Here is a 27,860-nt window from a genome sequence, read left to right on the forward strand (position 1 = left end):
TTGCACATATCATTGCTGCTTCCTTTGAATGATAAAGTAATGAACAATGTAGTAGTATATCAGAGAGCACTGCAGTGAAGGTTTTAAGGGATTTAAATGCACGAGTAGCTAAGGACATAGCCCGTTATGTCACTTACATTTTTAGAAAAAAATTACAACCCTCCTATTCATTTTGCAGTTTCTCCCTCCACTACACCGCCCCCCCCACCCATCTTTTCCAAGAGAGCCAATTCCTGTGCATTTGGTCCCCTCTCCACCCAACCACTGATCATCCAATTTCCCCCCACTCCTATCAGCTCCCAAGATAGCTGATAGCATTAAATTTTCCCTTTCTTCAGGCACCATCCTCTCACTTTCAAAACCATCATCATCCCCTCCTCAGAAAACCTGCCCTTGACCCATCCATCCTTTCTCACTGTCACCCCATCTCCAGCCTTTCTTTCCCGCTTGCCAATCACCCCTATCCTCACTGACCTACATTGGCTCTCTGTCCCCAAATGCATTATATTTAGAATGCCTCATCCCAACCTATCTCTGCAATCTCCTTGATCTCAAAATCCCCCAGAATACTATATACATCCACTCCTCCCCTTGGCCACCATTGGTAGCAGTGCTGTTGGAAGTCTTAGCCCTGCTCTCTGTAACTCCCTCCCTAAACCCTTCCATCTTTGTACTTCTCTCTTCAACTTTAAAAACCTTCTTAAAACCCATCTCTTGAGCCAAATGTTCAGTAACACCTTCCTAATCTGTCCCTTTCTGGTTTGGCATCTTTTTCTTCTTCTATTTTATGAAGCACTAAGGGACATTTTTTACGTTAAAAGTGCTACATAAACACAAGCTGTTCTTGGGGGAGAGGAGGGCCAGTAGCACTCCTTGGTAAATCCTACATGGTGCTGCAAGGAAATATTCAATTGTTCTGTGCAAATACATAAGCCCTGTAATGCAGTGGAACATTTGTCTACATTAAAGATGAGACAAATAAATACAAGTTTTTGTCGATAAGAATTTTCCAAACCTCCAAACAAATGTCATAAGAATCACAAATCTTCAAAGGAACACAGAATTCAAAATGGTTGAAGACTCACACCTTTTTCTGTTTTTGTTAAAGCACTAACCTAGAATAACCCAACTTAAAGGAAACACTTTCTCAATTTCCTCTCTTATGGGGACGTACTGTCAAGTTTGTTTTGCTTTAGAGTTTCCTGTCAACCATTTGGGTATGACCATGGGCTGCTGTCAGATTGAATCCTGCCGACCCATTACAGCCAAGGTGTGGCTGATAACTCTAAAAGGTAAACAAGTACAACTAACTTCACATTATAGTAACGTGATGTAATTAAACAGGAACTGTATTCAAATATTTAACACTACCATTATGATAAAATGTCAACGCCGTTACAATGTGTGGTAGAAGTTGTAGAATCAATTCAGACTAGAAAAGAAATTCAGTACAAAAAATATGCTAAATGACACAAGCTGTAACATGTCACAGGCTCAAAAATCTTTTCCTTGGAACCCCCCAAAGCATTTAAAAATTAAATTTTAGAAAAATTAAATAAATCACAGGTATACCTTCAAACTTCAATCTGATATTAAAATTTAGCTGGATAAATACCCTTGGGGTGAAGCAGCTGGTCTGTAAAGTCCTGTTTGAATACCAGTCAAGTCTGAAAGTCGATATCTACTGCAAACCCCCCCCCCGCCCCCCAATATTAAATTGTCAGGTCCAACACTATGCGGTAACACTGTGCTCCAATTTGAGATGGGCAAGAAATAGAAAACAACTATCAACAGGTCAGTGACCTAACTCACCCAACGAAGTGCAATATGTCACCAGATATGGAGCTGCGTTAATGGAGAATTCTGTAAATTAGCATGGCCTGTCATCCTTGATAAAGGAGAACAGTACAGGGCCACTACAGCAAAGTGAGAAGGAATGAAGGAAAGACTAAAAGTGACTTATATATATAAGTACATGCACATGGTTAACTGCCATTAGGACTTAAACACTGCAATCCTCAGTAACCAAGACAGAAAAGGACCATGGTAACCCTGTGATTGACATAAATTTCCTTCTGCACCAATGAAGCAGCTGATCAGTTATGACACACAAATTCTGAAACTACAGAACAGATTGCAGCACAAAGGAGAAGAATTCCTCTGTGTACTATCTGGAGTGCAAAATACAATCTTTATTAATCATTATATGATTTCGGTACATTTCAGCACAGAGAACATCTTCCCCTTCTAGATCTTTGTCATGAACACTTCAAGTTTCATGGCTGTGAAACTGAATCTTCCTAGCAGGCAGCATTGTAAGAATCTGTGGCACTTGATGTACTATAGGCTATGAAAGTACTTTCATAAGTTAAATGGATTTCAGTTGTACAACCAAATCTAGTATTTTCTGACTTGACTGAATTCTTGGTTTGAAGCACCCCCTGCTGGAACTATTTAACAAGTACACATTTTTCAGAAAGATGAACTGAAAAGTTGAACGCAATTATTACCTTTAGTCAGTACAGATGAAGGCAAATCTGGAAAACAATACACCTGGCCCAAGCATAAAATTCCGACATACTATTCCCATTATGTAATGCTTGACATTAAAAAATGGAAACAAACCCTAAATGGGATTAATTTTCGATGGAGTGGAGGCCCAGAGAAACCCAAGGGAGCAAATACACAAATTGCTACTTACAGGATTGCCAGTTTAAAAAGTCATAAAAGGGTAAATGAGATCCTGGATTTTATATGTAGGAGTACTGAATACAAAGAGGAGTTGGCAGTGAATCGATACATAACATTATTCAGGACACAGCCACATTATTGTGTGCAGTTTTGAGCGCCCCATTACAAAACAATGTTAGAGCCCTGGAAAAAGTGCAACATTGATTTACTAGTTGATAACTGGGGTGAGTATTTATGATGAAACACCCAAATCATACTAGAGTTTTAATCACTGCAGCAGGGAAGGTTAATGCATGGGGAAACTAACAGAAATAAAGAAAGAAAGGGTGCGGTGAGGATAAATAATGAAAGATTATTTCCGCTAGTCATTGAATCATTAACAAGTGGACATAAACTCAGGATTAGTACTTTCAGAGCTGGGATTACCCAGCCATTCACAAGCACTCCCTGGAGCAACCTCTGCAAAAGTAGAAACAGCAGCACATCAGGCAGCCATTGGCAGCTTGGGTAGGATTTTTTTTTAAAAGAAATCAGTGGGGATATATGATTCAATAGGGTCTATTTTGACTTTTGGGCAGCCAACTTGTCATCCACCCATTCCGCCGGTAAAGAGGCCCCAGCGATTTTGAGGCACCAGTCTCATTTAAATCTGGCAGGCGAGCTGCAGGGCGTCAAACAGGCGTCCCAGTGCAGCTCCCTGGATTGAGGCCTCAAAATCAGGCCGGGGTGGTCGCCAGCAAGGTAAATTGGGGTGGTGGTGGGGGAGGGCCTCTTCGGTTCCATTGTCGCAGGCTCCGACCAGTTCAGACCTTAAATGGCATTCTGTGTCGTATTTACATTCTTGGACCACGATCTCCATATTAAAAGAGGCCTAGAGCCTGAAATAGGCGGCCACTTTGGACACCTTGTGGTAGGCCTCTTGCAAAATGGAGTGGGCTGCTTGGCCGTGTTAGCAGGGCGATATGGGTACCAGTGCCATTTTGAGGCCTTTACCACCCAGGTGAAGGCAGTCCAAATCGGCCTCAATTGATTTCGACTAGGTTGTGTCTGTACTCAAACACTACCTCCTGTTAATATGCCATCTAGTGGTACTAACATCATAGTTCCAGATGGCACTGCAGCAGGAGTTGAAAAAAATTAAAAAGACAATGATGACCATTCATTACTAATTTTTGCAGGTATGGTAGACATGAAATGAAAAAAGCTAATGTTAAGACATGAATTATACATAAATCTTGATCTAAACACACTCCTTTCTGAAAATTAGCAATGTGTTTATTAAAATTGAAATGTAACGCCTTCGGACTTGTTTAGTTGCAACATCCCACAGAGAAACAGACAATAATATTATCCACCAGTGATTTGCCTTCACTGGGTACACAAGCAGGACTATCACAGCTTTTCACAAGATCAAATGAAAAAGGACAAACAAAAGCAGAATTTATGGCATGAGAGATTTGAAACAGTTTACATTTGGCTAAAGAGAGAAACTGTTAAAAAATGTTTGATTCACACAAGATCTCAATTATATGCAGCTTTTTAAAAAAAAAATCTGTAAAACTGTCAGACAGATTATCACCTGACGAAGGGGATAATCTCCGAAAGCTTGTGATTTTAAAATAAATTTGTTGGACTATAACCTGGTGTTGTAAGATTCCTTAGATAGATTATTGTAATTTCTGTGAACACAAACTAATGTTAGGATCTTTTTGTATTTGTGGGCTAAAAAGCTTTAAATGTTGCATGGTGTTTTGGTCGCATTACTTCAGCCAGATAGTTCTGCTTATGCATGTTGTAGCCCTCTCAGGTACACTATGACCTGAAGTTTATTATTTACAGCTTCCCTGCAAGCAAATGTTCCTGAAATAGATGAACAACAACAATTTTTATGCACAATTTCTAAAATAATAATCAGCAACATCTCAATAATACTGTGGGATTTAAGACTGATGGAAATTACACTCCAATTTCAACTTGTATAACATCAGAAAGTAATCTCAAACTATCTTGGCTTCCAAAAAAAATTAAAATTAATTTTATTTTTTTGAAAGCAAACATACGAGTGTAATAAAAAGAGGACTATCCGCATATGATAAGATAAATATCACCACTTGTGAGGTGAAATCTTAAATATCTCCACTTGCCTGTTATCTAGTCAGCCGCTCTTGAGTTATTTATCGTGTCACATGTCTGGCTCTGAAGGATCCTTCATTTGTAACACTTGATCTATTGAAATGTATTGGGCCAGAAATCGCGCAGAGCGGTGAGGCAACGCTCGCTGCAGCTCCTGCGAATTTAATTAACGAAAATACTGCGGGCTCTGTGGCGTCAAATTGCTTGAATTTGAACTTTAAACAAAATGTGTGCTATCAACCCAGCCTCTGCACAGCGTGAGTTGCTGCAGCTGGAAAAGTCCTTGAGGAGAAGATACGCCCACAAAATCTGTCAGGAAGAGAAGTCACGCCCACAGATTCAGGCTGCATTGCTCAAGCAGGCAAGCGCACTTCATTCATTTAAAAAGTTAGTAGTCTGTATGTCATTATAAATTAAAAAAAATAATTAAAAAGCCAAAGAATAATTGAATTAAAGAGACAGAAAGGAAAAGTAAAAAAAATATTTTTTTAATTTAAAAAAAAATCATTTTTGCATGACCAAAAACTATTAAAATAAGGAGTAATATGAGACTCCACATTTTTAAAAGTTAATTTTTAGTTGTTTGGCAGTTATTAAGACTAACCACACTGCTAAAACTTAGTTTAGAACTTGTATTTTTAAGCGTATCTGTTTGGTGGCGTAATTAATTACTTTCCAGCTGGGCAGATAAGCAAGTTGGCGCTTTTTCAAGGATTTCTCTGATTGCAGCTTGTGATGGCCCTTTAATCCAAAGCAGTCATACCATCGGCAAACCACTAGGAGCAAGTTTGGGATTTCCGCGTTTTGCTGCGCATGTGCAAACGCGGGAACTTGCTCCTTCAATTCGCTACTAAAAACAGAGAATGCTGTTGAGCTCTTCCATTGTTTCGGGAGTGATTTCTGGCCCACTGTCTTTAAGCAGTAATCATCTGCAGACTCAAAAGTAATCAACTGAAAGCTTGATTTTATGTTAAGTTTCATTCTATGACTTAAAGCATGACCTCTCTTTAGTACACTTGATGCATGTTTGTTTACAAATGGAAATAATGAATTTTAATTTTAATTCTTTTTTGTAATGCAAAAAAAATGAAGTTGCTTTGCACATTGCACTATGTAGAACAGAAACGCAAGAATCTGATAAGATCTAGCAGGTATGTGTAATGCTGTAACAGTATAGTAATGTTTGACTATTAATCTTAATTGTGAAAGCTTCCTGTTAATGTTTCTTGTTGCGATATTATGAACATATCAGAAACACTTGGGAGATCACTGCTGTGAACAGTTGCACATGAAAAACCCAACTGAACATTGAGTAACATCTAAGTTGTCTAAGCATGAAGCATGAGCAAAACACTGTAAATAATCGTAAGAGGAAAGTGCGCCCAAAACCATGTAAAATTATATCTAATGGGGCCACTCAAACCTTATCAATGGCATTTTTAAAAACTGTATAACTAAAGTGCATAGAGTACCACAGTATCAGTAATCAACACCAGAATGTCAATAAATTAACTTTTTAAATATATATTTCAACAACATATAGGTTAGAGTTTGCTACAAGGCAGTAACGCACATAGATTCAGACAATGTCATAAACTGGGTGCAAAGCTCAAGCCAACACCACCTAAACCCCAAGGCATTTTGTGTCATTGAAACAAACTCCAGTCTTTGAGGTATACAGCCACGGTTTATTAAATATACGGTTTTATTCCTTTTTTGTAGAAATTTGTGTTTTACTCAATGTGGATGCCATGGAGGAACTGAAGTGCTGTTGAATTGTATGATTTCAACTAGAATATTAGCTTTCCCTGGAATGGGAAATGCCATACCTTCTATATGCTACTAAAGTGCTGACATTTCAATTTTACGGTCACCTGGGCCAATGTAGCAATTTCCCCCTCCCCCCCCCAACATTGGCCTCACTAGACTAAACATAAGCACTGTGCGTTATTTGACTATATTATATGTTTGCTGAAACAATTAAATGAATCCTGGTGTCAGTGCGTTAGAGCATCAGCAAATTGTGCCATAGTATGGGGGATGTGGATTCACAGTTATGATCTCCTAAGCATTGAATTCCCAATTACTAAACTCCATTCTCAGCCTGTCTTCACATGCCTTCTTGGATGGGAGTACTTTTGATATAAAGTATTCCCAAGACATGTGTTTTTTTCCCAATTAAAATATCAAAATGAAAGGAAATGTACACATTTGACAATCTGAAAGCAACCTCTTGGAGAGCACCATATCTACTCATTCTGCTGGAACACAACCCTTCAAACGAGCACGGGAAAATCTAAATAAACCCAATACAAAGTAGTCCCAAATTAATGTCCTCTATACTTCATAACATACTTTTCTTCATGATGGTAGAATAGTAGTATTAAAATATGCAAATAACTTCATTAAAAATCAAATATATGTACGAGACCAGATTTATATTTACAGGTTATTGGAAAATTCAGAAGTAAAAAGGGTATATTTTTCAAAAAGTGCAAAAACAAATTGTTATTTACTCAAGTTTATATACAGGTAGCCAGTAAACCAGACGACCGTTCATGACCAGGTTCTCTGCAGCGAAGTTTAGCAGGTCGATGAAAATGTCACTCAGGTGATAACTCATGGAGACTGGGACATGACTTTCAATGCTGAAAGACAACAAAAACAAATCCAATAATTTTTCAGATGACGGATAAGCTTTCTTTTCCACGATGAGTATATATTCCAATTTGATTCTTTTAGTATTTAGTTCTTGAATACATCAATTTTTACCCCCAGTTTTTAAAATGAAGACTTGGAGCCAGATTTATCTTTTTGAATGAAAAAATAGGAGAAATGCACATTTTTGGATCATAACAACCTATTAACAAAACTGACAAACTGCACGGCTTCGAAGTGTGCAATTCCTGAGAATGTGATTCTGTTTGTGGTAAAGAAAAATAAAAGCCAATCATGATGTAACTGCAAAAATTATCCTTTAACACGTCACAAGCTTCTAATTAGCCACTTAACCAGTATAAATGTCAACGGTGAAAGAAAGCAGTCTTAGTGAAGATACGGGGAAGGAAGCAGAGATCATGGTCAAGCTTCACACCAAGGTTCCATACAGCTGAGGTTAACAGAGTCAAAGCTGGGGGCAGGTTGGTATTTGTGGGAGTCAGAATGGATAGCTTCAGTTTTATTCACATCTAGCTGGAGGAGATTTGAACAGCAGTGACTGATGTAATGCCTGCTGTGAATCGTGTGTCTCCTAAACCTCCTGCACTTTTGGGACATCCTCTTCTCTTCCTGTTCCATTGCAATATACCTGCCAATGGCCACTTCACCCATGCTCACTGACAGAAAACTCTGCTCTACTGTTAAAGTTTTTTTTAAAAACTACTGTGGTGATATTTTGAAATTTTTCCCTACATTAGACTAACAGCAAGTCTAACCTGTAGTAAAATACTCACTTTTTAATTTAACTGTACAGCTGCAGAATGCTGCCCAGGTTCATCTTTAGTGACCTTAACAACCAAAAAAAAAGAGACTTTTCTCACTTTTTCATAATGTGTGCAGAATCCACTTTTGAAGGGGTTAGAATCTTTAAATCAATGCTAAATAGAGGCCTGTAGTCCGTTAGCACTTTCAACAAACATTTAACCACTTTTTAATCACATCTATTTTTCTCCTAAATTTAGTGAACGTTGGCCCCTTTTGGCCTACAGATGAATGCTTAGGCTGCTAAACAAACAACTGCTCGTTCATTTGATCACAGTTAGCACAATAATATTTTTACTAATATTTAACACGTTAACATTGTTCGTGACCGTCAAAAATTAATTACAAAGAGAACGAATGACTAGGAGAGTTCTGAAGAGTCTGGATAATATCAAGTTATAAACTTAAGCACATTACAAAGTAATTTAAAATCTGAGTTTTTTTTATTATAGATATATTTTGCTTACTTGTAAAGATTTTTGGAGCTTTACCCATTAGAGTTTTAACAGAGTTCGCACCTTCATTATTGCCACTAATGTGGCATCTGAATTTAGCCAAGTGCCTCCTCACTGTGCAATATGAGGAATAAATATTTTATAACATTGTTCTATAGAAATAAAATACCCATGTACATAATAAAGTATTTGTGGAATGTAAAGAGGCATAGAATAATGACTTGTATAATAACCTGAAAAGAAATTATGAATACAATGAAATAACAGAAACTCGAACAGGATGTTCAAATTAAGATCATCTGGCAATCGTTTTCACTTTTTGGGGGGGTTGAATTGATTGATCAAAGTGAGGAATGTTAGTCCTGGGGAATAGAAAATTAATGGTTTCTATTAGTAAGAGAATCATTCACAAGATAAATACGGATGAGGAAGGCCATTCAGTCCGTCTTAGTCCATTCATTCAGAAAAATCCCACACTCTCCCAATGAGGCATCCAGCTGTTTCTCGATTAATTACAGAGATCTCACCTCCATTACTCTACCCAGAAATCTGTATTGATCACTTTCTGTGAAGAGACCTTCCTAACACCATTGTTAAATTTGCCTATTCCTAGTGTTCACTGTCTCTAGAGTTTCAGCACGAAACCGTGGCTTGTATTCTACTGTTTTTGTTGTGTAGTTCAGAATTCTATTTGCTTTGTTGATTGCTGCTCTCGAGTAATCGGACACATTGATGGCCAAGTCTAAGACCCATAGATCACTTTCATTTTCATCTTCATCTTTAGAAATTTCAACACCATTTGTGGAGTATATGTGTTGGCCATTTCTTCATAGTGAAAAGAACAACAAAAAAAAAGGCTCTGATATAAATTACAGATTAGTACCTCACCCTTTTCCTAGACTTATTTTTATCCACCAGAAAGGTCTTGAGGTTATAATCATTTCAGAGACAATATTAATACTTTAACCAGAGAGAATTGGTGCCACCTGGTGGGTGAAGTTGATATCTTAAGAAATAAAACTAACTGCAAAAAGGGAATTTTAACTCCTGGGCGGGAAACCAGCAGGATGCCTGCCCAGGAACCCAGTTGGAGGCCTGGTCCATTTTCACATCCAGGCCTCATTAACAACCTGACGGCCAGATGCTCGTCCAAATGAACATCCAGATGCAGCTTGCTGGCTTTTGACCTATGAAGATCGCGCGGCCCAGAGGCCTCCAGTCAGGCAAGTCCCAAGGAATGCTTGGAAGGGTTTCATGGGTGGGAAGGGAGGGGAAGCCTGGGATGGGAACGGCACAAACTTTCTTTGTGGTGCCTGGAGGAGCACTCCTGTTCCTTCTGGCCCCATAAAGATAAATTTTAAACATACCTTACAGGGCCTCTGTTGGGTATCCACCGGGCTTCACTGAGCAGGGAATCTGCAGCGGACGCCCTGCTCAGTAGGCAGTTAAAATAACATCGGGGTCTTATGTATCTGATAGGACCCCGATTTGCATATAGTTATGAGATCTCTGCCTGAGTCAGGTGGGCGCCTCAGCCGTCCAGGAAAACAACATCGTTAAAATAGCCACGGGACCGGAAACGGGCAGTAAGAGTACTGCTAGGATTTTAACTCCCATTCCATCCAGTTTCTGCCGGGCGGAGGAAGTTAAAATTCGCCCTCATGTGTCTCTTTCACAATTCAGATGTATTCAAGTTACTGAGTTTTTAAAGGTGAAAGACAAGCTGGGGAGAGAGCTTTCTGCTCAAAGTACTATCCCCCACACCCCCCACTTTCCCAATCTTTATCTTAAAAACAATATGGTAACACGTTACCTACCAAAAGAAATAACCTTGCAGTAGTCCTGGAGACTTACTATTTTGAACCTCCTTCACTTTTTAGCTACTTCATGCCCTATGTGACGAGAGGCTACATCCAATCTGGAGCATTTTCATTCACTGTAATGGGGACTAGCACTTTGAACCAACCTAGAAGCTTGTCCCCAGAAAAACACACCACTGAATGCTGCTACATACACAACCATTAAGGCACTTTCTGGGGCCAATCTACTCAAGGTCATCTCCTAGACCACTCTTAAGTGTCTGCATCCATTAAAGTGAATGGAGCGATTTGGGGACAGCAATGGTCCCTCCTTGTAACTTACATCACAGAGCAGCTGATGAAAGAAGGAAACCAAATTGATAAGTCTCCATGAGGCTGCTACAACAATATTTTATGAACACTTTTTCACATAAGGCAGTAACAGTTTTGTAAAATAATTTCAAAACATCTAATATTTTCAAAACTTTGATCCTACAATAGTTGCTTAAAAGCTTAAAGTTGTTAGCATTTACTAGATTTAAAGGTGTTTTTAATTGTTCAAATCAAAATTAATCACATCAAATTAATACTTACTATTCTTCCGTTGGTTTTAAAATTTCTTTGTGTGACCCTGTTTTTCTTGTGGATTCCCTTATACCATATGGAGCTAGAAAAAAAGATATTTGTCAAGTTGACAAAAAGGATCTTTAAATTCACACTCAACAATTAAGGCTATCTTTTATACTCAATTTTGGGTCATTTTGACAATTAAATTTAACCATGCAGTGGTTTCTGGGTGCAGAATTTTTGAAAGCATGTCAGTAATAGAGGAAAATCTTAAACACAACATAAATACACTTTAAACAGCAAATTAGTCAGTGTGAGAAGATTTTACAAGCTCACACAGGAGAAAAACACGTCTAAGGAAACACACATTAACTTTTAAAAAGATTATCTGTAGCCTTTTACCCATATATTATAAATCATTCACCAGCTGAGAGGGATAGAAGGGGCCTACTCTCTTTTCAGGGGCCAACTGACTTTTAGATGAAGAATTATAGTAATCATGTAAATGTAATGATCAAATCTTATTTGCCAAAACCCATTTTTTTAATTCATTCATGGGATGTGGGCGTCGCTGGCAAGGCCAGCATTTATAGAAACATAGAAAATAGGAGCAAGATTAGGCCATTCAAAATGATCATGGCTGATCATCTAACTCAGTACCCTGTTCCCGCTTTTTCCCCATATCCCTTGATCCCTTTAGCATTAAGAAATATATCTATCTCCTTCTTGAATACATCTAATGACTTGGCCTCCACTGCCTTCTGTGGTAGAGAATTCCTCTGTGTGAAGAAACTTCTCCTCATCTCGATTCGAAATGGCATACCCTGTATCCTGAGACTGTGACTCCTGGTTCTGGACTCCCCAGCCATCGGGAACATCCTCCCTGCATCTAGTCTGTCTAGTCCTGTTAGAATTTTATATGTTTCGATGAGATCACCTCTCATTCTTCTAAACTCTAGTGAATATAGGCCTAGTCAACCCAATCTCTCCTCGGACGTCAGTCCTGCCATCCCAGGAATCAGTCTGGTAAACCTTCGTTGCACTCCCTCCATGGCAAGGACATCCCTCCTCAGATAAGGAGACCAAAACTGCACACAATACTCCAGATGTGGTCTCACCAAGGCCCTGTATGACTGCAGTAAGACATCCCTGCTCCTGGACTCAAATCCTCTTGCAATGAAGGCCAACATACCATTCGTCTTCCTAACTGCTTGCTGCGCCTGAATGCTCGCTTTCAGCAACTAGTGTGCAAGGACACCCAGGTCTCGTTGCACCTCCCCTTTTCCCAATCTATCATCATTCAGATAATAATCTGCCTTTCTGTTTTTACAACCAACGTGGATAAACTCACATTTATCCCCGTTATACTGCATCTGCCATATTCTTGCCCACTCACCCAACTTGTCTAAATCACATTGGAGCCTCTTTGCATCCTCCTCACAGCATTGAGGTGGTAATAAGCCGCCTTCTTGAACTGCTGCAGTCCATGTGGTGAAGGTTCTCCCACAGTGCTGTTAGGTAGGGAGTTCCCGGATTTTGACAAAGTGACGATGAAGGAACGGCGATATATTTCCAATTGGGATGATGTGTGACTTGGAGGGGAACGTGCAGGTGGTGCCTGCTGCCCTTGTCCTTCTAGGTGGTACAGGACACGGGTTTGGGAGGTGCTGTCGAAAAAGCCTTGGCAGGTTGCTGCAGTGCATCCTGTGGATGGTACACACTGCAGCCACAGTGCGCCGGTGGTGAAGGGAGTGAATGTTTAGGGTGGTGGATGGGGTGCCAATCAAGTGAGCTGCTTTGTCCTGGATGGTGTCGAGCTTCTTGAGTGTTGTTGGAGCTGCTCTCATCCAGGCAAGTGAATAGTATGCCCTCACACTCCTGACTTGTGCCTTGTAGATGGTGGAAAAGCTTTGGGGAGTCAGGAGGTGAGTCACTCTTGTAGCCACGGTATTTATGTGGCTGGTCCAGTTAAGTTTCTGGTCAATGGTGACCCCCAGGATGTTGATGGTGGGGGATTCGGCGATGGTAATGCCGATGAATGTCAAGGGGAGGTGGTTAGACTCTCTCTGGTTGGAGATGGTCATTGCAAGGCAGTTGTGTGGTGCGAATGTAACTTGCCACTTATCAGCCCAAGCCTGGATGTTGTCCAGGTCTTGCTGCATGCGGGCACAGACTGCTTCATTATCTGAGGGGTTGCGAATGGAACTGAACACCGTGCAATCATCAGCAAACATCCCCATTTCTGACCTTATGATGGAGGGAAGGTCATTGGTGAAGCAGCAGAAGAGAGTTGGGCCTAGGACACTGCCCTGAGGAATTCCTGCAACGATGTCCTGGAGCTGAGATGATTGGCCTCCAACAACCACTACCATCTTCCTTTGTGCTAGGTATGACTCCAGCCACTGGAGAGTTTTCCCCCTGATTCCCATTGACTTCAATTTTACTAGGGGTTCCTTGGTGCCACACTCGGTCAAATGCTGCCTTGATGTCAAGGACAGTCACTCTCATCTCTCCTCTAGAATTCAGCTCTGTTGTCCATGTTTGGACTAAGGCTGTAATGAGGTCTGGAGCCGTGAGGTACTGGCGGAATCCAAACTGAGCATCGGCGAGCAGGTTATTGGTGGGTAAGTGACGCTTGATAGCACTGTCGACGACACCTTCCATCACTTTGCTGACGAATGAGAGTAGACTGATGATGCGGTAATTGGCCGGATTGGATCTGTCCTGCTTTCTGTGGACAGGACATACCTGGGCAATTTTTCACATTGTGGGATAGATGACAGTGTTGTAGCTATACTGGAACAGCTTGGCTAGAGGCGCGGCTAGTTCTGGAGCGCAAGTCTTCAGCACTACAGCCGGGATGTTGTCGGGGCCCATAGCCTTTGCTGTATCCAGTGCATTCAGCCATTTTTTGATATCACGTGGAGTGAATCGAATTGGCTGAAGACTGGCTTCTGTGATGGTGGGGATATCGGGAGGATGGATCATCCACTCGGCACTTCTGGCTGAAGATGGTTGCAAACGCTTCAACCTTGTCTTTTGCACTCACGTGCTGGATTCTGCCATCATTGAGGATGGGAATGTTCATGGAGCCTCCTCCTCCCGTTAGTTGTTTAATTGTCCACCACCATTCACGACTGGATGTGGCAGAACTGCAGAGCTTTGATCTGATCCATTGGTTGTGGAATTGCTTAGCTCTGTCTATAGCATGTTGCTTCCGCTGTTTAGCATGCATGTAGTCCTGTGTTGTAGCTTCACCGGGTTGGTACCTCATTTTTAGGTACACCTGGTGCTGCTTCTGGCATGCTCTTCTACACTCCTCATTGAACCAGGGTTGGTCGCCTGGCTTGTTGATAATAGCAGAGTGAGGAATATGCCGGGCCATGAGGTTACAGATTGTGCTGGAATACAATTCTGCTGCTGATGGCCCACTGCGCCTCATGGATGCCCAGTTTTGAGCTGCTAGATCTGTTCTGAATCTATCCCATTTAGCACGGTGGTAGTGCCACACAACACGTTGGATGGTGTCCTCAGTGTGAAGGCGGGACTTCATCTCCACAAGGACTGTGCGGTGGTCATTCCTACCAAAACTGTCATGGACAGATGCATCTGCGACAGGTAGAATGGTGAGGACGAGGTCAAGTAGGTTTATCCCTCGTGTTGGTTCGCTCACCACCTGCCGCAGGTCCAGTCATTTGCGTTCTATTTGAGTCATTTGAATTCTATTGATCAGATGTGTGCTGGACCCTCGCAAAGAATGTGCTCCATTCATTGTTCACAACTCAGCCCAAAATCTCTCCTCCCTGATGCACACTACTCAATGCTCTCAGCCCAAAACCAGATCAAAAGGTGGGAATCCTACAATGCCCTGCAGAGAAGCTCAGAGCCCAAATCCAACACTGACTCAAGCACTGTCTAATGTGCTGGTGAGTGAAGTTGTTGAACAGCTGAGCAGTGCAGACCTACAAATTAAACGCCTGACCAGTAAACAATGTAAAAGCACTGATGTGCTGCTCAGCCTCTCCTCCCCTTCAGTATGTTAGAACTTTAGCAGAAGATGCATTCTTCAGTATCAACTTACGATCTGTGACAATTGCATCAAACAATTTTGCTTTCCTCCATATTTTCTTTGACGCATCAGAAATAAGCACATCAATATAGAATTCCTCCAAACCATACTGGCGAAGGTTAGCCCGGATGTTCTCATCTGGTCCTCTCCATTTCTGGTTCTTCCTACTGGCCTTACCTGCAGAATTACAGAATACAGTAATCACTCCGTAGTAATAAAACTTATCTTTAATCCAGACCACAATAAATCTGCTATATAACTAACAGATGTGAAATTGCTTTTATCATATTCTTTTCAGTCTCTATTTTCTCAACTTCTTTATTCCATTTTACTCTCCTCTCTGTGTCATTGTTTCATTTTCTTTTTTTTCTGCTTCTACTTCCACTTTTGTATTTTTATGTTCCTTTCATTTTTTTTCTCTCTCTTTATTTCTATCACTTGCTCCTTCTGCCTTTATTCTTACAAAGGCTTTTTTCTGTCCCTTACTGCTCATCTTATACCATTTAATCAGGCAGGGTGATTTTTGAACCCAGTGTTAGCATTGAGCACTTTGTATCACAGCCAAATGCAGAGTGAAACTCTCCACATTATTCCAATAATTCAGTGTAACTCTAGCCTCGAAAAGAGCAGCCTCTTCGGCAACGCTGGAACATTTCCATTTCCTACACTGAATATCTGCGTGGCTTCCGAATGAATTCGCCAGTTTAGTACCAACTGAAGTAGTGCGTTCAAACTTTTCTGCGTGGGGAACCTTCTATAAATATTGACGTAGTCCTAGGAACCTTTAGCAAATATTGGGACACAGTCCTAACGTCTCAAGGACAATGTAAGCTAACCAAAGAAAAACAGTGCTATAAATGCAAAAAATGTTTTTATTAGTCTACATGACAATGGAAATAATGCTAGTAAGTCAACAAATATAGGAAAATATATAGAATACAGAATTCTCCAGCTAGTGAGAAGAACTAATTGATTTCTTCATCTCTAAGATTGAGAGCATCCATGCAGATGCTACCCCACCTCTTCCTCTCCCCCTACTCCCACCTTCCCCCAGATCCCATCCACTTTAGCCCTTATCTTCCATCATGCTGTTGCTCCTTCTCCATCCACCCCCATGCCCTCTCATTATTCATTTCTTCTGAGACCCAACTCGTACCCCCTTGATCACATCGCCAGTTAACTTCTGGCCACGCCCCTTCTCTGCACGCTGAAACCATTTCTCTTTCTTCACGCACCATCCCGCTCTCTCTTGAAACTGCGGTTATCACTACCCTCCTCAAAAAAAACCTCTACTTATCAGTCCAACTATCGACAAATCTCCAAATTTCCTTCTCCTTCTAACATTCTCAAATGTGTCTTTGCCTCCCAACACCGTACCTATCTCTCAAAACTCCGTCTGAATCCCTCCAGTTTGGTTTCTGCCTGTTCACAGCACCGAGACAGCCATAATCAAAGTCTCAAATGGCATCCTTTGTAGCTGTGACTATAGTGCGTTGTCCTCCTTGACCTCTCCACAGCATTTGATACCATCCCATTCTCCTCCATCACCTCTGCTCCACTGGACTGCCTTCACATGGTTCTACTCCTTTCTATCCAAATGCAACCACAGCAGCTCCAGCCATATTACACTGTTGCATCAAGAGTCTTCCAAGGTTCTTTCCTATCCATCACCCAGAGCACCTATTTCCACCTGCATAACATTAACCACCACAACAACAGCAACAGCAACTTGCATTTATATAGTGCCTTTAACATAGTAAAACCACCCCCACTCCTACTTCAGCCTCACCACCAATGAAACCATTATCCATATTTTTGCCATCACTAACCTTGCTTATTCTAACTTTCTCCTTTTTGGCCTCAATCCTCCATAAACTCCAACTTGTTCAAATCATAGCTGCCTATATCCTGTCTCACCCAAGACCCACTGACCCCGTTACCCCCAAACTCACTGACCTACACTGGCTCCCTGTCCTCCAACATATTAAACTTCATTTCCTCGTCTTCATCTTCATATTCCTGCACAGTGCTGCCCATGCTACCTTTGCAACCTCAACAGAATTACAACCTTCCCCTACACCCTATTGTCCTCCTATCTATGGCCTTTTGCATGACCTCCTTCACTTCACCGCACCAACTGGTGGCAAAGCTTTCAGCTGCCTTCGTCCCAGTCTCTGGAACTGCCTACCTAAGCACCTTCACCTTTCCACTTCTCTCCCCTTCCTTTAAAAGAAAGATAATATTTATATAGCAACTTTCAAATCCTCAGGATATCCCAAAACATCTTACAAACAATGAATTACTTATTGAAATGTAGTCATTGTTGTAATGTAGGCAAACATGGCAGCCAATTTTGCACACAGCAAGATCCCACAAACAGAAATTAGATGATTGACCATTCAATCTGTTTTGGTGGTGGTGGTTGAGGTATAAATGTAGGACAAAGCACTAGGAGAATTTCTCTGCTCTTCTGCGAATTGTGCTATGGGATATTTTACATCCTGCAGAACAGGCAGATGGGGCCTTGGTTAACATCTCAACCAAAAGACAGCATCTCTAACAACACAACACTCTTTCAGTACTGCACTGACCACACAATCTAGGCTGAAACAAGTCTAAGAGTGGGGTTTGAACCCACAACCTTCTAACTCAGAGGCAAGAGTGGTACCACTGAGCCAAGCCATCTCAAAACCTATCTTATCGACCTGGCTTTCAATCACCCATCCTAATCTCTCCCTCCATGGCTTGGTGTCCATTACCCTATCTATTTTCGTTTGTGAACTGCCTTGGCACTCTTATTCAAACATTAAAGATGCTATATAAATGAAAGTTGTTGTTTCTTTGCTGAGAACGTAAATATCTGACTTAAAAATGAACCCATTCAAGTGAAATCAAGGGGGAAAAGATTTCAGCAGTGATTTTTTTAAAAAGGGCAATGTACCTAAAATGAATACCAATTTCCCAGGTGAGGTTAACCTAGATTCATGCATTCCTTTATTAGCAATGCAAAACTCTATGAAAGGACTTGGTCCTTTTCCTATATGGTTACTTACCACGTCCATGAATAATGTTGTAGTCAATGTCTGTCCCACATACATATGCTCCAAAGTGTGCACAAGCTACAAGAAGACTACCTAGGGAAAACAAGATGCTATCATGTAACATGAACTGCTGTATCAGAACATTAAACTGTCAAGTATATAACATAATACTGAAAGGGAGTTACAGCCCCATAGAAATCCTGGCCGTGAAAGTCTGCGGGGGTTCTCGCCACCTACCACTGGAACTTTGACAGGAGGCTGGCAGACTCGACCAGACCCCCGCACCCCCACAAAAACAGCATAAACAGCTGAAAACGGCCATTTACGCCAAGTCTCTGGGAGTTCCACCAGTCTGAAGTCTGAAAATGGATCTGTATGATTTAGTATCACTCCCTGAGCCATCAGATGGGTCCTTAGCAGTGGTTTGACTCAAAGCTAACTGGACTGTAGTGGTCCAATCTTTGGTGGTGGAGCACAGGTTTATTGATACATGCAGTGCCCTCACTCAGCAACGAGATCCATCTGAAGAAATTAACTTTCCCATAAGTAAGAAAATCATTAGGTCAGTAACCATTGCTAATGTCCAGTTACATTGGCAAAGGCTTAGGAACAGGTCATCAACCCACCCTCTCAGCTAAGGAATGCTGTTTGGCATACAGTGAGGGGTATAAATAAAATAACACCTGGACTAAATATTCTTTATATTCTAAATATTCTTTACATCTTTGTAAATACACAATCATATAAATTAGAAAACAAAGAAAAAGTTCAAACTACACATCCACAATACATGCCTTAAATCATATTACCCAAATAAGACAAAAAATTAATTAGGTTGCAGAAAACATGCTACGTCTTCAAAGAATTAATATAAAATGCATTGTTTTAGAAAGTAACAGATAGGAACTGAAATCAAAACTAAATTGCATCAATACATTTTCCGTACAATTTGCCTTTGGTGTTTTTAAACAGCGATGGATCAACAAACTCGATTCTCAGCATGCAAAAAGACCCTTTACCTGTTCCCACAAATGGATCAAATACCAAGTCGTTAGCTCCTGCTTTAGCGTGATTTGCCATTATAAAGGAGAGACATGCATCCATGCTGGTATTACCAATGAAATGACGCTTCTTCACACTGTACAAGTTGATTAGCTCCCTTCGACCATCAGCAAGCTAAAACAGAAGCGGGAAGTGGCGGCAGATTAAGGATTTACTTCTTTAATTCTCCAAATGATTTTAAAAGGGTACACTATTTCTGATCTTTCTAATCAATACTGATCAAAACAAAATTAACACATTAGAATATTAAATAATGAGATATATACCAAAACTTTTAATCAAGATTTCTAGCTTCAACAAAATAGTATTGATGAGTTTACCAGTTCTCTATACAATGTATTAATTATTCATTGTTTATCTTTTAAAGAAAGTGTTTTTCCCCAATACAGGAGCAGCTTTTTTTAATCCTCTATTTGCCCCTACCAGGCTTGAATGCACTGGCTCTTGGAGGGTACAATGCCACACATGATAACAATTCTCTGGTAGCTTGATCAAGTGTCCACTCTTTAAATGTGTGCCTAGACAGCAAGGCACTGAAAGCTTGTGCTCCTGTTCTGCTGACATAATGGGATAGAGCAGGACCTCAGGTGCACTGCAGGTATGATCCTGACCCTGTTGCAGTTCCCAAGGTCAGGCTATTTACATGAAGTAAGCGAGCACTCGCCAGTATAGGTGCAGCTGGGTGCCCGCTTGGTGGGGAGGGGTGAGGTGGAACTACTGGTGTTGGCCAGCCATTGAAGCAAGTGCCAGCAAGTGAGCAGGGAGTGGAAGAGTGCAGCACAACAGGCCCCTTTCCTGGAAGGTTGGCTTTGCGACTGACTGCTGTAAGGATGCCAAGGCTTTTCCAACTTTGGTGGGCCCCATTTCCGCTGGCTTAAAATACTATATGCCTGGGGCACTGTTGTCAGGATGGGAAGGAATTCCAGTGGGCGACATCCTGCCATAACCTCCAGCCACCCAGCTAACAGCCCAGATGTCCCAAAAGCAATGCAGGTTTTTGGGCCCCAAATGTCCAGTGGCTATTTCATCATGGAAGATATCACATACTAAGACTCAACATCCATATGCAGATTTTCCACCAGGCCAAGCACTGATGCCAATTAAAGCATCCTACTGCCAGTTTAGTTGAGGTCAACTAAGTCAGTAGAGACCAGGATTAAAAGTTTGACATTTTCTGATTTGAATGACTCTGTACAACATCAGACAGTGCATTTACCCACTGAAGGGGGCGGGGGGAGAGTTTAAGAAAAAGTTTATTTATAAACTGATACTCAATTTCCCTTAAGGTGTGGACTCTGTAAATCTCACCCATCGTCCAAAGTAAATACAAAAGGGCTTCTCTGGAGCATTATTCGGGTCTGTACCATAGTCTTCAAGTAACCAAAACACATGTTCTGGATTCTTTAGATTCACTGTTCCTCGAAAGGGCAGAAATCCTAAATTCTGTACAACACATGAAGCAAAAGTTAAAACAAAATCACGTTTAACACCCAAGACAATTCACCAGTCACAACAAATATTTTATTGACATTTTTAAAACTTCAATAATTAGATCAATATTCTTTGGCGATGTATGTCCAAGTCAGAATGATGTGCAATTTGGAGGTAATGGTGTTCCCACCACAATGCTGCTTGTGTCCTTCTCGGAGGTAGAGGTCACTGGGGGGGAGCGGGGGAGGTGGTATCAAAGTAATCTTGGTGAGTTGCTGCAGTGCATCCTGTATATTGTACACACTGCAGCCACAGTGCGCAGTGGAGGAGGGGCTAAACATGGAGTCCAATCATGCAACAGCCATGAAATTGTCTGGCTACAATACTTTAAACATTTTTAGAATATTTATTTTTTCCTCTTTAGGTTTTCATGCATGACAGCCCAGTTGAGGAGATGGCCTGCTCCCAGGCCTCTGCTGATGATAGTTGGCAACAAGGGGGTACATAAGCATGACCTAAGTAAGCTCTGATTTCCCATCTATCTTTGCAAGTGTCGCCCTACACTGGCATGATTGTACTTTAAAATGAAATATGCGGGGGAAATCGAGGCATAAAATGCTTGATGGAGTTCTAATGTACTGCCCTTTGAGAGTAAAGTCTATAAATACAAACAAGAAACAAAAGCTTGATAGTTCATTAAAATGCTTGCTGTTTTCAGTATTATTATTGGAAAAAAAGTGGACTGTAAAATAACTAAGTAGGACAAACATTGGCTGAAGAAAAAGTATAAAGGATGCTTTGAGAAATCATTGGAATTATTGATATTTATAATTAGAATGGGGACTGAAAAGATAAAAAGATGACAAGTTTTACCAGAGAAAAAAAAATTCCACAAGACCCTCAACTATTCTGACACAAGTATATCCAGCTTGAACATAATTGGCTCCCTTAAACGAAACAAGACTTGGACAAATCATTTTCTTTTCTTTTTTCATAAATGTCCCCCCTATCTCTCCTGAAGTTGCAGACTCATGTTCCACCGATGCAGCTGCCATCTGATACCTTACTTAGGTTCTTGTGCGTGTGATAAGATTGTGAGTGTCAGAAGGGTATCAAAACAGAGCCTGACCCTATGTCAACATTTTCTGCAGGAGTCACTGGATATTATTGGGAACAGTAACCCTGGTTTACTTTTCCCTCCCTAACCTAGATGTGTTGAGACCAATGGTAGTGACCCCTCCTGACCATCTAATCCAACAGAGACTGGGGATCAAACAACAACAACAACAACTTGCATTCATATAGCACGTTTAACATAGTAAAATATTCCACGACACAGGAACGATTATCAAACAAAATTTGACACCAAGCCACATAAGGAAATATTAGGACAGGTGACCAAAAGCTTGGTCAAAGAGGTAGGTTTTAAGGAGCATCTTTAAGGAGGAAAGAAAGGTAGAGAGGCAGAGGGGTTTAGGGAGGTAATTCCAGAGCTTAGGGCCTAGGCAGCTGAAGGCACAGCTGCCAATGGTTGAGTGATTAAAATCGGGAATGCGCAAAAAGCAAGCATTGGAGGAGCGCAGAGATCTTGGAGGGTTGTCGGGCTAGAGGAGGTTACAGAGGTAGGGAGGGGTGAGGCCATAGAGCCATTTGAAAATAAGGATGAGAATTTTAAAATCAAAGTGTTTCTGGACCGGGAGCCAATGTAGGTCAGCGAGCACAGGGGTGATGGATGAATGGGGCTTGGTGCAAGTTAGGATACGGGCAGCAGAGTTTTGGATGAGCTCAAGTTTATGGAGGGTGGAAGATGCGAGACCAGCCAGGAGAGCATTGGAATAATCATGTCTAGAGGTAGCAACGGCATGGATGACGGTTTCAGCAGCAGATGAGCTGAGGCAGGGGCAGAGAAGAGCGATGTTACGGAGGTGGAAGTAGGCGGTCTTGGTGATGGAGTGGATATGTGGTCGGAAGCTCATCTCAGGGTCAAATAGGATGCTAAGGTTGCGGACGGTCTGGTTCATCCTCAGTCAGACTAGTACCAGGAAGAGGGATCGAGTCAGTGTCTAGTGAACGGAGTTTGTGGTGTGGACCGAAAACAATGGCTTCGGCCTTCCCAATATTTAATTGGAGGGAATTTTTGCTCATCCAGTACGGACAAGCAGTGTGACAAATCAGAGACAGTGGAGAGGTCGAGGGAGGTGGTGGTGAGGTAGAACTGGGTGTCGTCAGCGTACTTGTGGAACCTGACATTGTGTTTTCAGATGATGTCACCGAGGGACAGCATGTAGATGAGAAATAGGAGGGGACCAAGGATAGATCCTTGGGGGACTCCAGAGGTAACGGTGCAGGAGCGGGAAGAGAAGCCATTGCAGGTGAGCACAGGGACCTAAGCGAGCACAGTCCCACCCAGCTGGACGACGGAGGAGAGGTGTTGGAGGAGAATGGTGTAGTCCCTCCTGCGTTGTGTGGCTTCGTTCTACACGTAGCATTACAGTTATCAATTGAGGCATCGAGGAAGCTCTTTTTCCAATCACAATATTCTCAGAACTCTAGACTAATCAATCACAAAATGAAAGTAAACATAGACCAAACCAGAGATAGTAAAACAAAGCGATAAAATCATACATACATCTATCTTTTGAATCCTGTCGTTGTGTGACAATGTTTTATTGAATGCATAAACGTTTATCTGATATGTTGAACCACACTGAAGGAATGGGATCTAAAGTAAGAAAATAGATATGGTTAATTTAACTGTCAGTCCAATAGTTTTAGCTGCATTTACAAAACAATATAGAAGGTTCTTGTGCATACACACCATTCTGTCTGCAGGATAATTTCTCAGTGAGTTATGCAGCTCTTCATGTGTTCTTCCTTGACCCCACAATTCAAATATTGATCTGCAACATAAAGCATGGTTGTTGTGTCCAAAACAACTACTTCAAACATGGATTTTGTTGCCATATGGTGGCCACAGTACACCACACGAGAACAGATTGGACAGTAAGTCTTCCATTAGTCTACTGTAAACTATCATGCTGTAAGAGAGTTTTCCTTAAAAGATATAGGGGCCAATTTTCCTGACCCTTGCACCCTGGGAACATCCATGTCCCAGGCATAAAGATCAGGAAAAAGGGGTGGAGACCAACTTAGCTGGGTCTATACTCCCTTTACATTACCCGGGAATTTCCAGGGCTTCCCTAGGTTGAGGGAGGTGGGGCTAGAGCTGGGCCTGCATCTGCAGAGGATACATGGCCATCGCAGACATGTAACTGAGGCAGGAGGAGGCATTTCCAGCCTCAGGACCTCATTTTCTTTTACATCAGCCTGTTGGGCACGCAAAGAAACTAGGCACTGGGACTAGTGCAGAACCTCCGCAGACTGATGAGTTTGCAACAGCTCAAAGGCCAAAGAGGAACCCACGATTGAAGCTTGCATGTACTCCCCGCTCCCCACCAGGACAACGTTCAGGCCTCTGGCTCTTCAGCACTAGCCAGAACGACCAGGGGCCACTGGGATTGGAAATGGCTAGGCTCCAATCAGCAACTGAAAAAGATAGGTTAATGTTTCCGTCGTGATCTTTCTGCATCATCCTATGTGTTAGAATTCTGATGGAGAATCACCCCCTAAATATTAACCTTTCTTTCTCTTTTAAATGTTGACTGACATGCTCTGCACTTCCAGCATTTTCTGTTTTTTTAGGAATATAACAACAGGATTAGGCCATTCAGCACCTCAAGCCTATTCCTCCATTCAGTTTGATCATGGCCGATCTGTATCATAACTCCATTTACCCACTTTGGTTACATATCTCTTGCCTAACAAAAATCTATCAATCTCAGTTTTGAAATTTTCAATTGACTTAACCTCAACAGCTTTTAGGGGGAAGGGAGTTCCAGACTTCTACGACACGTTGCGTGAAGAAATGCTTCTTGACATCACCCCTGAATGGCTTATTTCAGACTCATCATTGCATCTATCTTTTAATCTCTGGCCTCTCCTACTCAAGAATAATCCTTGGAAATTCTGTGATCGGTACAATCTCAAACACGTACATAAACACTGGGATAGTTTCATCATCTACTTGTATGAAGAAATGACTAACCAAGGAGATGAGAGGCAAGTAGACTTCAAGAATAGGAGAGCAACAGCGGTGAAGGATTCTGTAATCAAGGGTATGGGTAATCTTCTTTGCAGACATGACTGGGAATGGCATGTAGCCTTGCTGGTGCGAGGGTCAAGGATATCATGGAACGGTTGGAAAAAGTTCTGGAAATGGAGGGAGAGCTGCCAGAAGTCATGGTCCACATTGGACCCAATGACAAAGAAGGAAATACATCTGAGGTCTTTCAGAGGGAGTTTAAAGAGTTAGGAAATAGATTGGTACTCACAGCTCAAGGATGATAATTCCTGGATTACATACTGAGCCACATGCTGGACAGGTTAAGGAGATCATAATTAGGAAGAACAGCTGGTGCAGGAGGGAAAGGCTCACATTCTTGGCACATTAGAGTGAGTTCTGGAACAAGGGAAGGTTATATTGAAGTGGAGGACTTCACCTGAAGCGAAACGGTAACAATGACCTTGCAGAGAGAATAAATAGAGCAGTGGGAGAGGATTGAAACTTATATGGTGGGGGGTGAGGAAAGTCTAGGTTTGAGACTAGGGAGCAACAACAGGGTCAATAAAGCTATTCGAATAGAAGCAGACGGCTTACCTGAAATTAGTGTAAAAATACTATCAGAGAAGAAAAGGAAAGAAACAGGATATGAGATAGTGAGAGAAAAAACACTGTTGTAGAAGGGGCAAGGGATATCAAAATACGAAATGAGAAAACCACCGAAAAGAATATGGGTCAATGTTCCAAACATTTGGAGTCAGGACTGAGTGGTGTATATGTGAACGCATACGGCACTTAGAACAGTTTTGGAGAGCTAGAGGCATTAATAACTATGAAGGGATATGACAGGGTAGCTAGAATGAAGATTACATACAATGTACAGCACAGAAATAGGCCATTTGGCCCAACAGGTCCATGCCAGTGTTTATGCTCCACACGAGCCTCCTCCCTCCCTACTTCATCTAATCCTACCAGCATATCCTTCTATTCCTTTCTCCCTCGTGTGTTTATCCAGCTCCCCCTTCAATGCATCTATGCTAGTCGCCTCATCTACTCCTTGTAGTACTGAGTTCCACATTCTAACCACTCTGGGTAAAGAAGTTTCTCCTGAATTCCCTATTGGATTCATTAGTGACTATCTTATATTTCTGGCCCCTAGTTCTGGTCTCCGCTGCAAGTGGAAACATCTTCTCTACGTCCACCCTATCAAACCCTTTCATAATCTTAAAGACTTCTATCAGCTCACCCCTCAGTCTTCTCTTTTCTAGAGAAAAGAGCCCCAGCCTGTTCAATCTTTCTAGACAGGTATAACCTTTCAGTTCTGGCACCATCCTATTTTATAATTTGGAGACCAGAACTGTTCACAGTATTCCAAGTGTGGTCTAACCAAGGTTCTGTACTAGTTTAACATAACTTCTCTACTTTTCAATTCTATCCCTCAAGAAATGAACCCGAGTGCTTGGTTTGCTTTCTTTATGGTCTTATTAACCTGCGTCACTACTTTTAGTGATTTGTGTATCTGTACCCCCAGATCCCTCTGCTCCTCTATCCCATTTGGACTTTTATTGTCCAAGCAGTATGTGGCCTCCTCATTATTCCTACCAAAATGTACCACTTCACAATTATCGATATTGAAATTCATTTGCCAATTACATGCCCAATCTGCAAGTTCATTAATGTCTTCCTGTATTTTGTCACAGTCCTCCAGTATGAACTATACCACCCCGCCCAATTTGGTGTCCTTCCCAAATTTTGAAATTGTACTTCAGATTCCTGATTCCAAATCGTTTATGTAAATGATGAACAGCAGTGGTCCCAGCACCGATCCTTGTGGAACACCACTTCCCACCTTTTGCTAGTCTGAGTAATTACCTTTAACCTCTCCGTTTTCTGTTTTGTAGCCAACTTGCAATCCATTCTGCTACTTGTCCCCTGACTCCACATGCTCTGACCTTAGTCATGAGTCTATTCTATGCGGTACCTGATTGAAAGCCTTTTGAAAATTGAAATATATTACATCTACTACATTACCCTTGTCTACCCTTTCTGTTACTTCTTCATAGAATTCAATAAGGTTGTTCAAGCATGACCTTCCCTTATGAAGTCCATGCTGACTATTCTTTATTATATTTTCAGTTTCTAAATGTTTTTCTATTACATCTTTGAGTAAGGATTCCATTATCTTTCCTACCACCGACGTTAGGCTAATAGGTCTATAATTCCCTGGACTTGTTCTGTCTCGCTTTTTAAATAAAGGAATCACATTAGCTGTCCGCCAGTCCTCTGGCACGATTCTCTTTTCTAATGAATTTTTATATATATGTAGTTGTGTCTCTGCTATCTCTTCCCTAACTTTTTTTAATATGTGTGGATGCAATCCTTCCGGATCAGGGGTTTTATCCTCTCTAAGTTTGATTAGTTTATCAATTATCTCCTCGCTTTCTATCTTAAATGTCTTTATATCATATTTGATCTCTTCTTCTAATGTCATGCCCACTATGTTGGTCTCCCTGGTAAATACTGAGGCAAAGTAATTTAATATTTCTGCCATTTAGCTGTTATTGCCTTTGAGTTTATTGTGTGTATCCCTTAGTGCCCCTATCCCTATCCTGATTTTTCTTTTGTTATTTATGTGTCTGTAGAATGCTTTACTTTTTTTGTTGGTCCTCCTCGATAATTTAATTTTGTAGTTTCTCTTTGCCTTCCTAAATATTTTTTTGACTTCTTTCCTAACCTTTTCATATTCCCTTTTGTCATCTTCTCCTTCGTTGTCTATGTACTTAGTGTAAGACATTTTATTTAGTTTCAATTTTGCCCTTATTTCTTTATTCATCCACAGTGTGTCATACTGACTTGGTTTGTTCTTGCTTTTTAGTGGGATATATTTCTCCTGGACTCTACTGATCACCATTTTAAATGTTTCCCACTGCTATTCTATTTCTTTGTTTGCCAGTAAATTTTTCCAATTTATTTTCCCTAGTTCCATTCTCATCCCCTTAAAATCAGCTTTTT

The 27,860-nt window shown here is 41.2% G+C and overlaps 1 protein-coding gene across 3 annotated transcripts in view; it reads right to left on the minus strand.

Moving 5' to 3' along the window:
- Positions 1-27,860, minus strand: part of trmt11 (tRNA methyltransferase 11 homolog) — an 84,271-nt gene that overhangs the window by 37,242 nt on the left and 19,169 nt on the right. For 2 of the 3 annotated variants that reach the window (XM_067983801.1, XM_067983803.1), the window contains exons 4-11: positions 23,547-23,628; positions 23,358-23,450; positions 20,606-20,740; positions 19,255-19,411; positions 18,248-18,328; positions 15,207-15,371; positions 11,153-11,225; positions 7,341-7,472 (exon numbers count right to left, since the gene is read on the minus strand). In XM_067983801.1, the coding sequence (XP_067839902.1) occupies positions 7,341-7,472; positions 11,153-11,225; positions 15,207-15,371; positions 18,248-18,328; positions 19,255-19,411; positions 20,606-20,740; positions 23,358-23,450; positions 23,547-23,628 (918 nt within the window). Of the gene's footprint in view, positions 1-7,340; positions 7,473-11,152; positions 11,226-15,206; positions 15,372-18,247; positions 18,329-19,254; positions 19,412-20,605; positions 20,741-23,357; positions 23,451-23,546; positions 23,629-25,119; positions 25,248-27,860 lie in introns of all 3 variants that reach the window. The other variant, XM_067983804.1, reaches the window with a different exon arrangement.

Source organism: Heptranchias perlo, chromosome 5 (genome assembly GCF_035084215.1).
Source record: "Heptranchias perlo isolate sHepPer1 chromosome 5, sHepPer1.hap1, whole genome shotgun sequence".
Lineage (NCBI taxonomy): Eukaryota > Metazoa > Chordata > Chondrichthyes > Hexanchiformes > Hexanchidae > Heptranchias > Heptranchias perlo.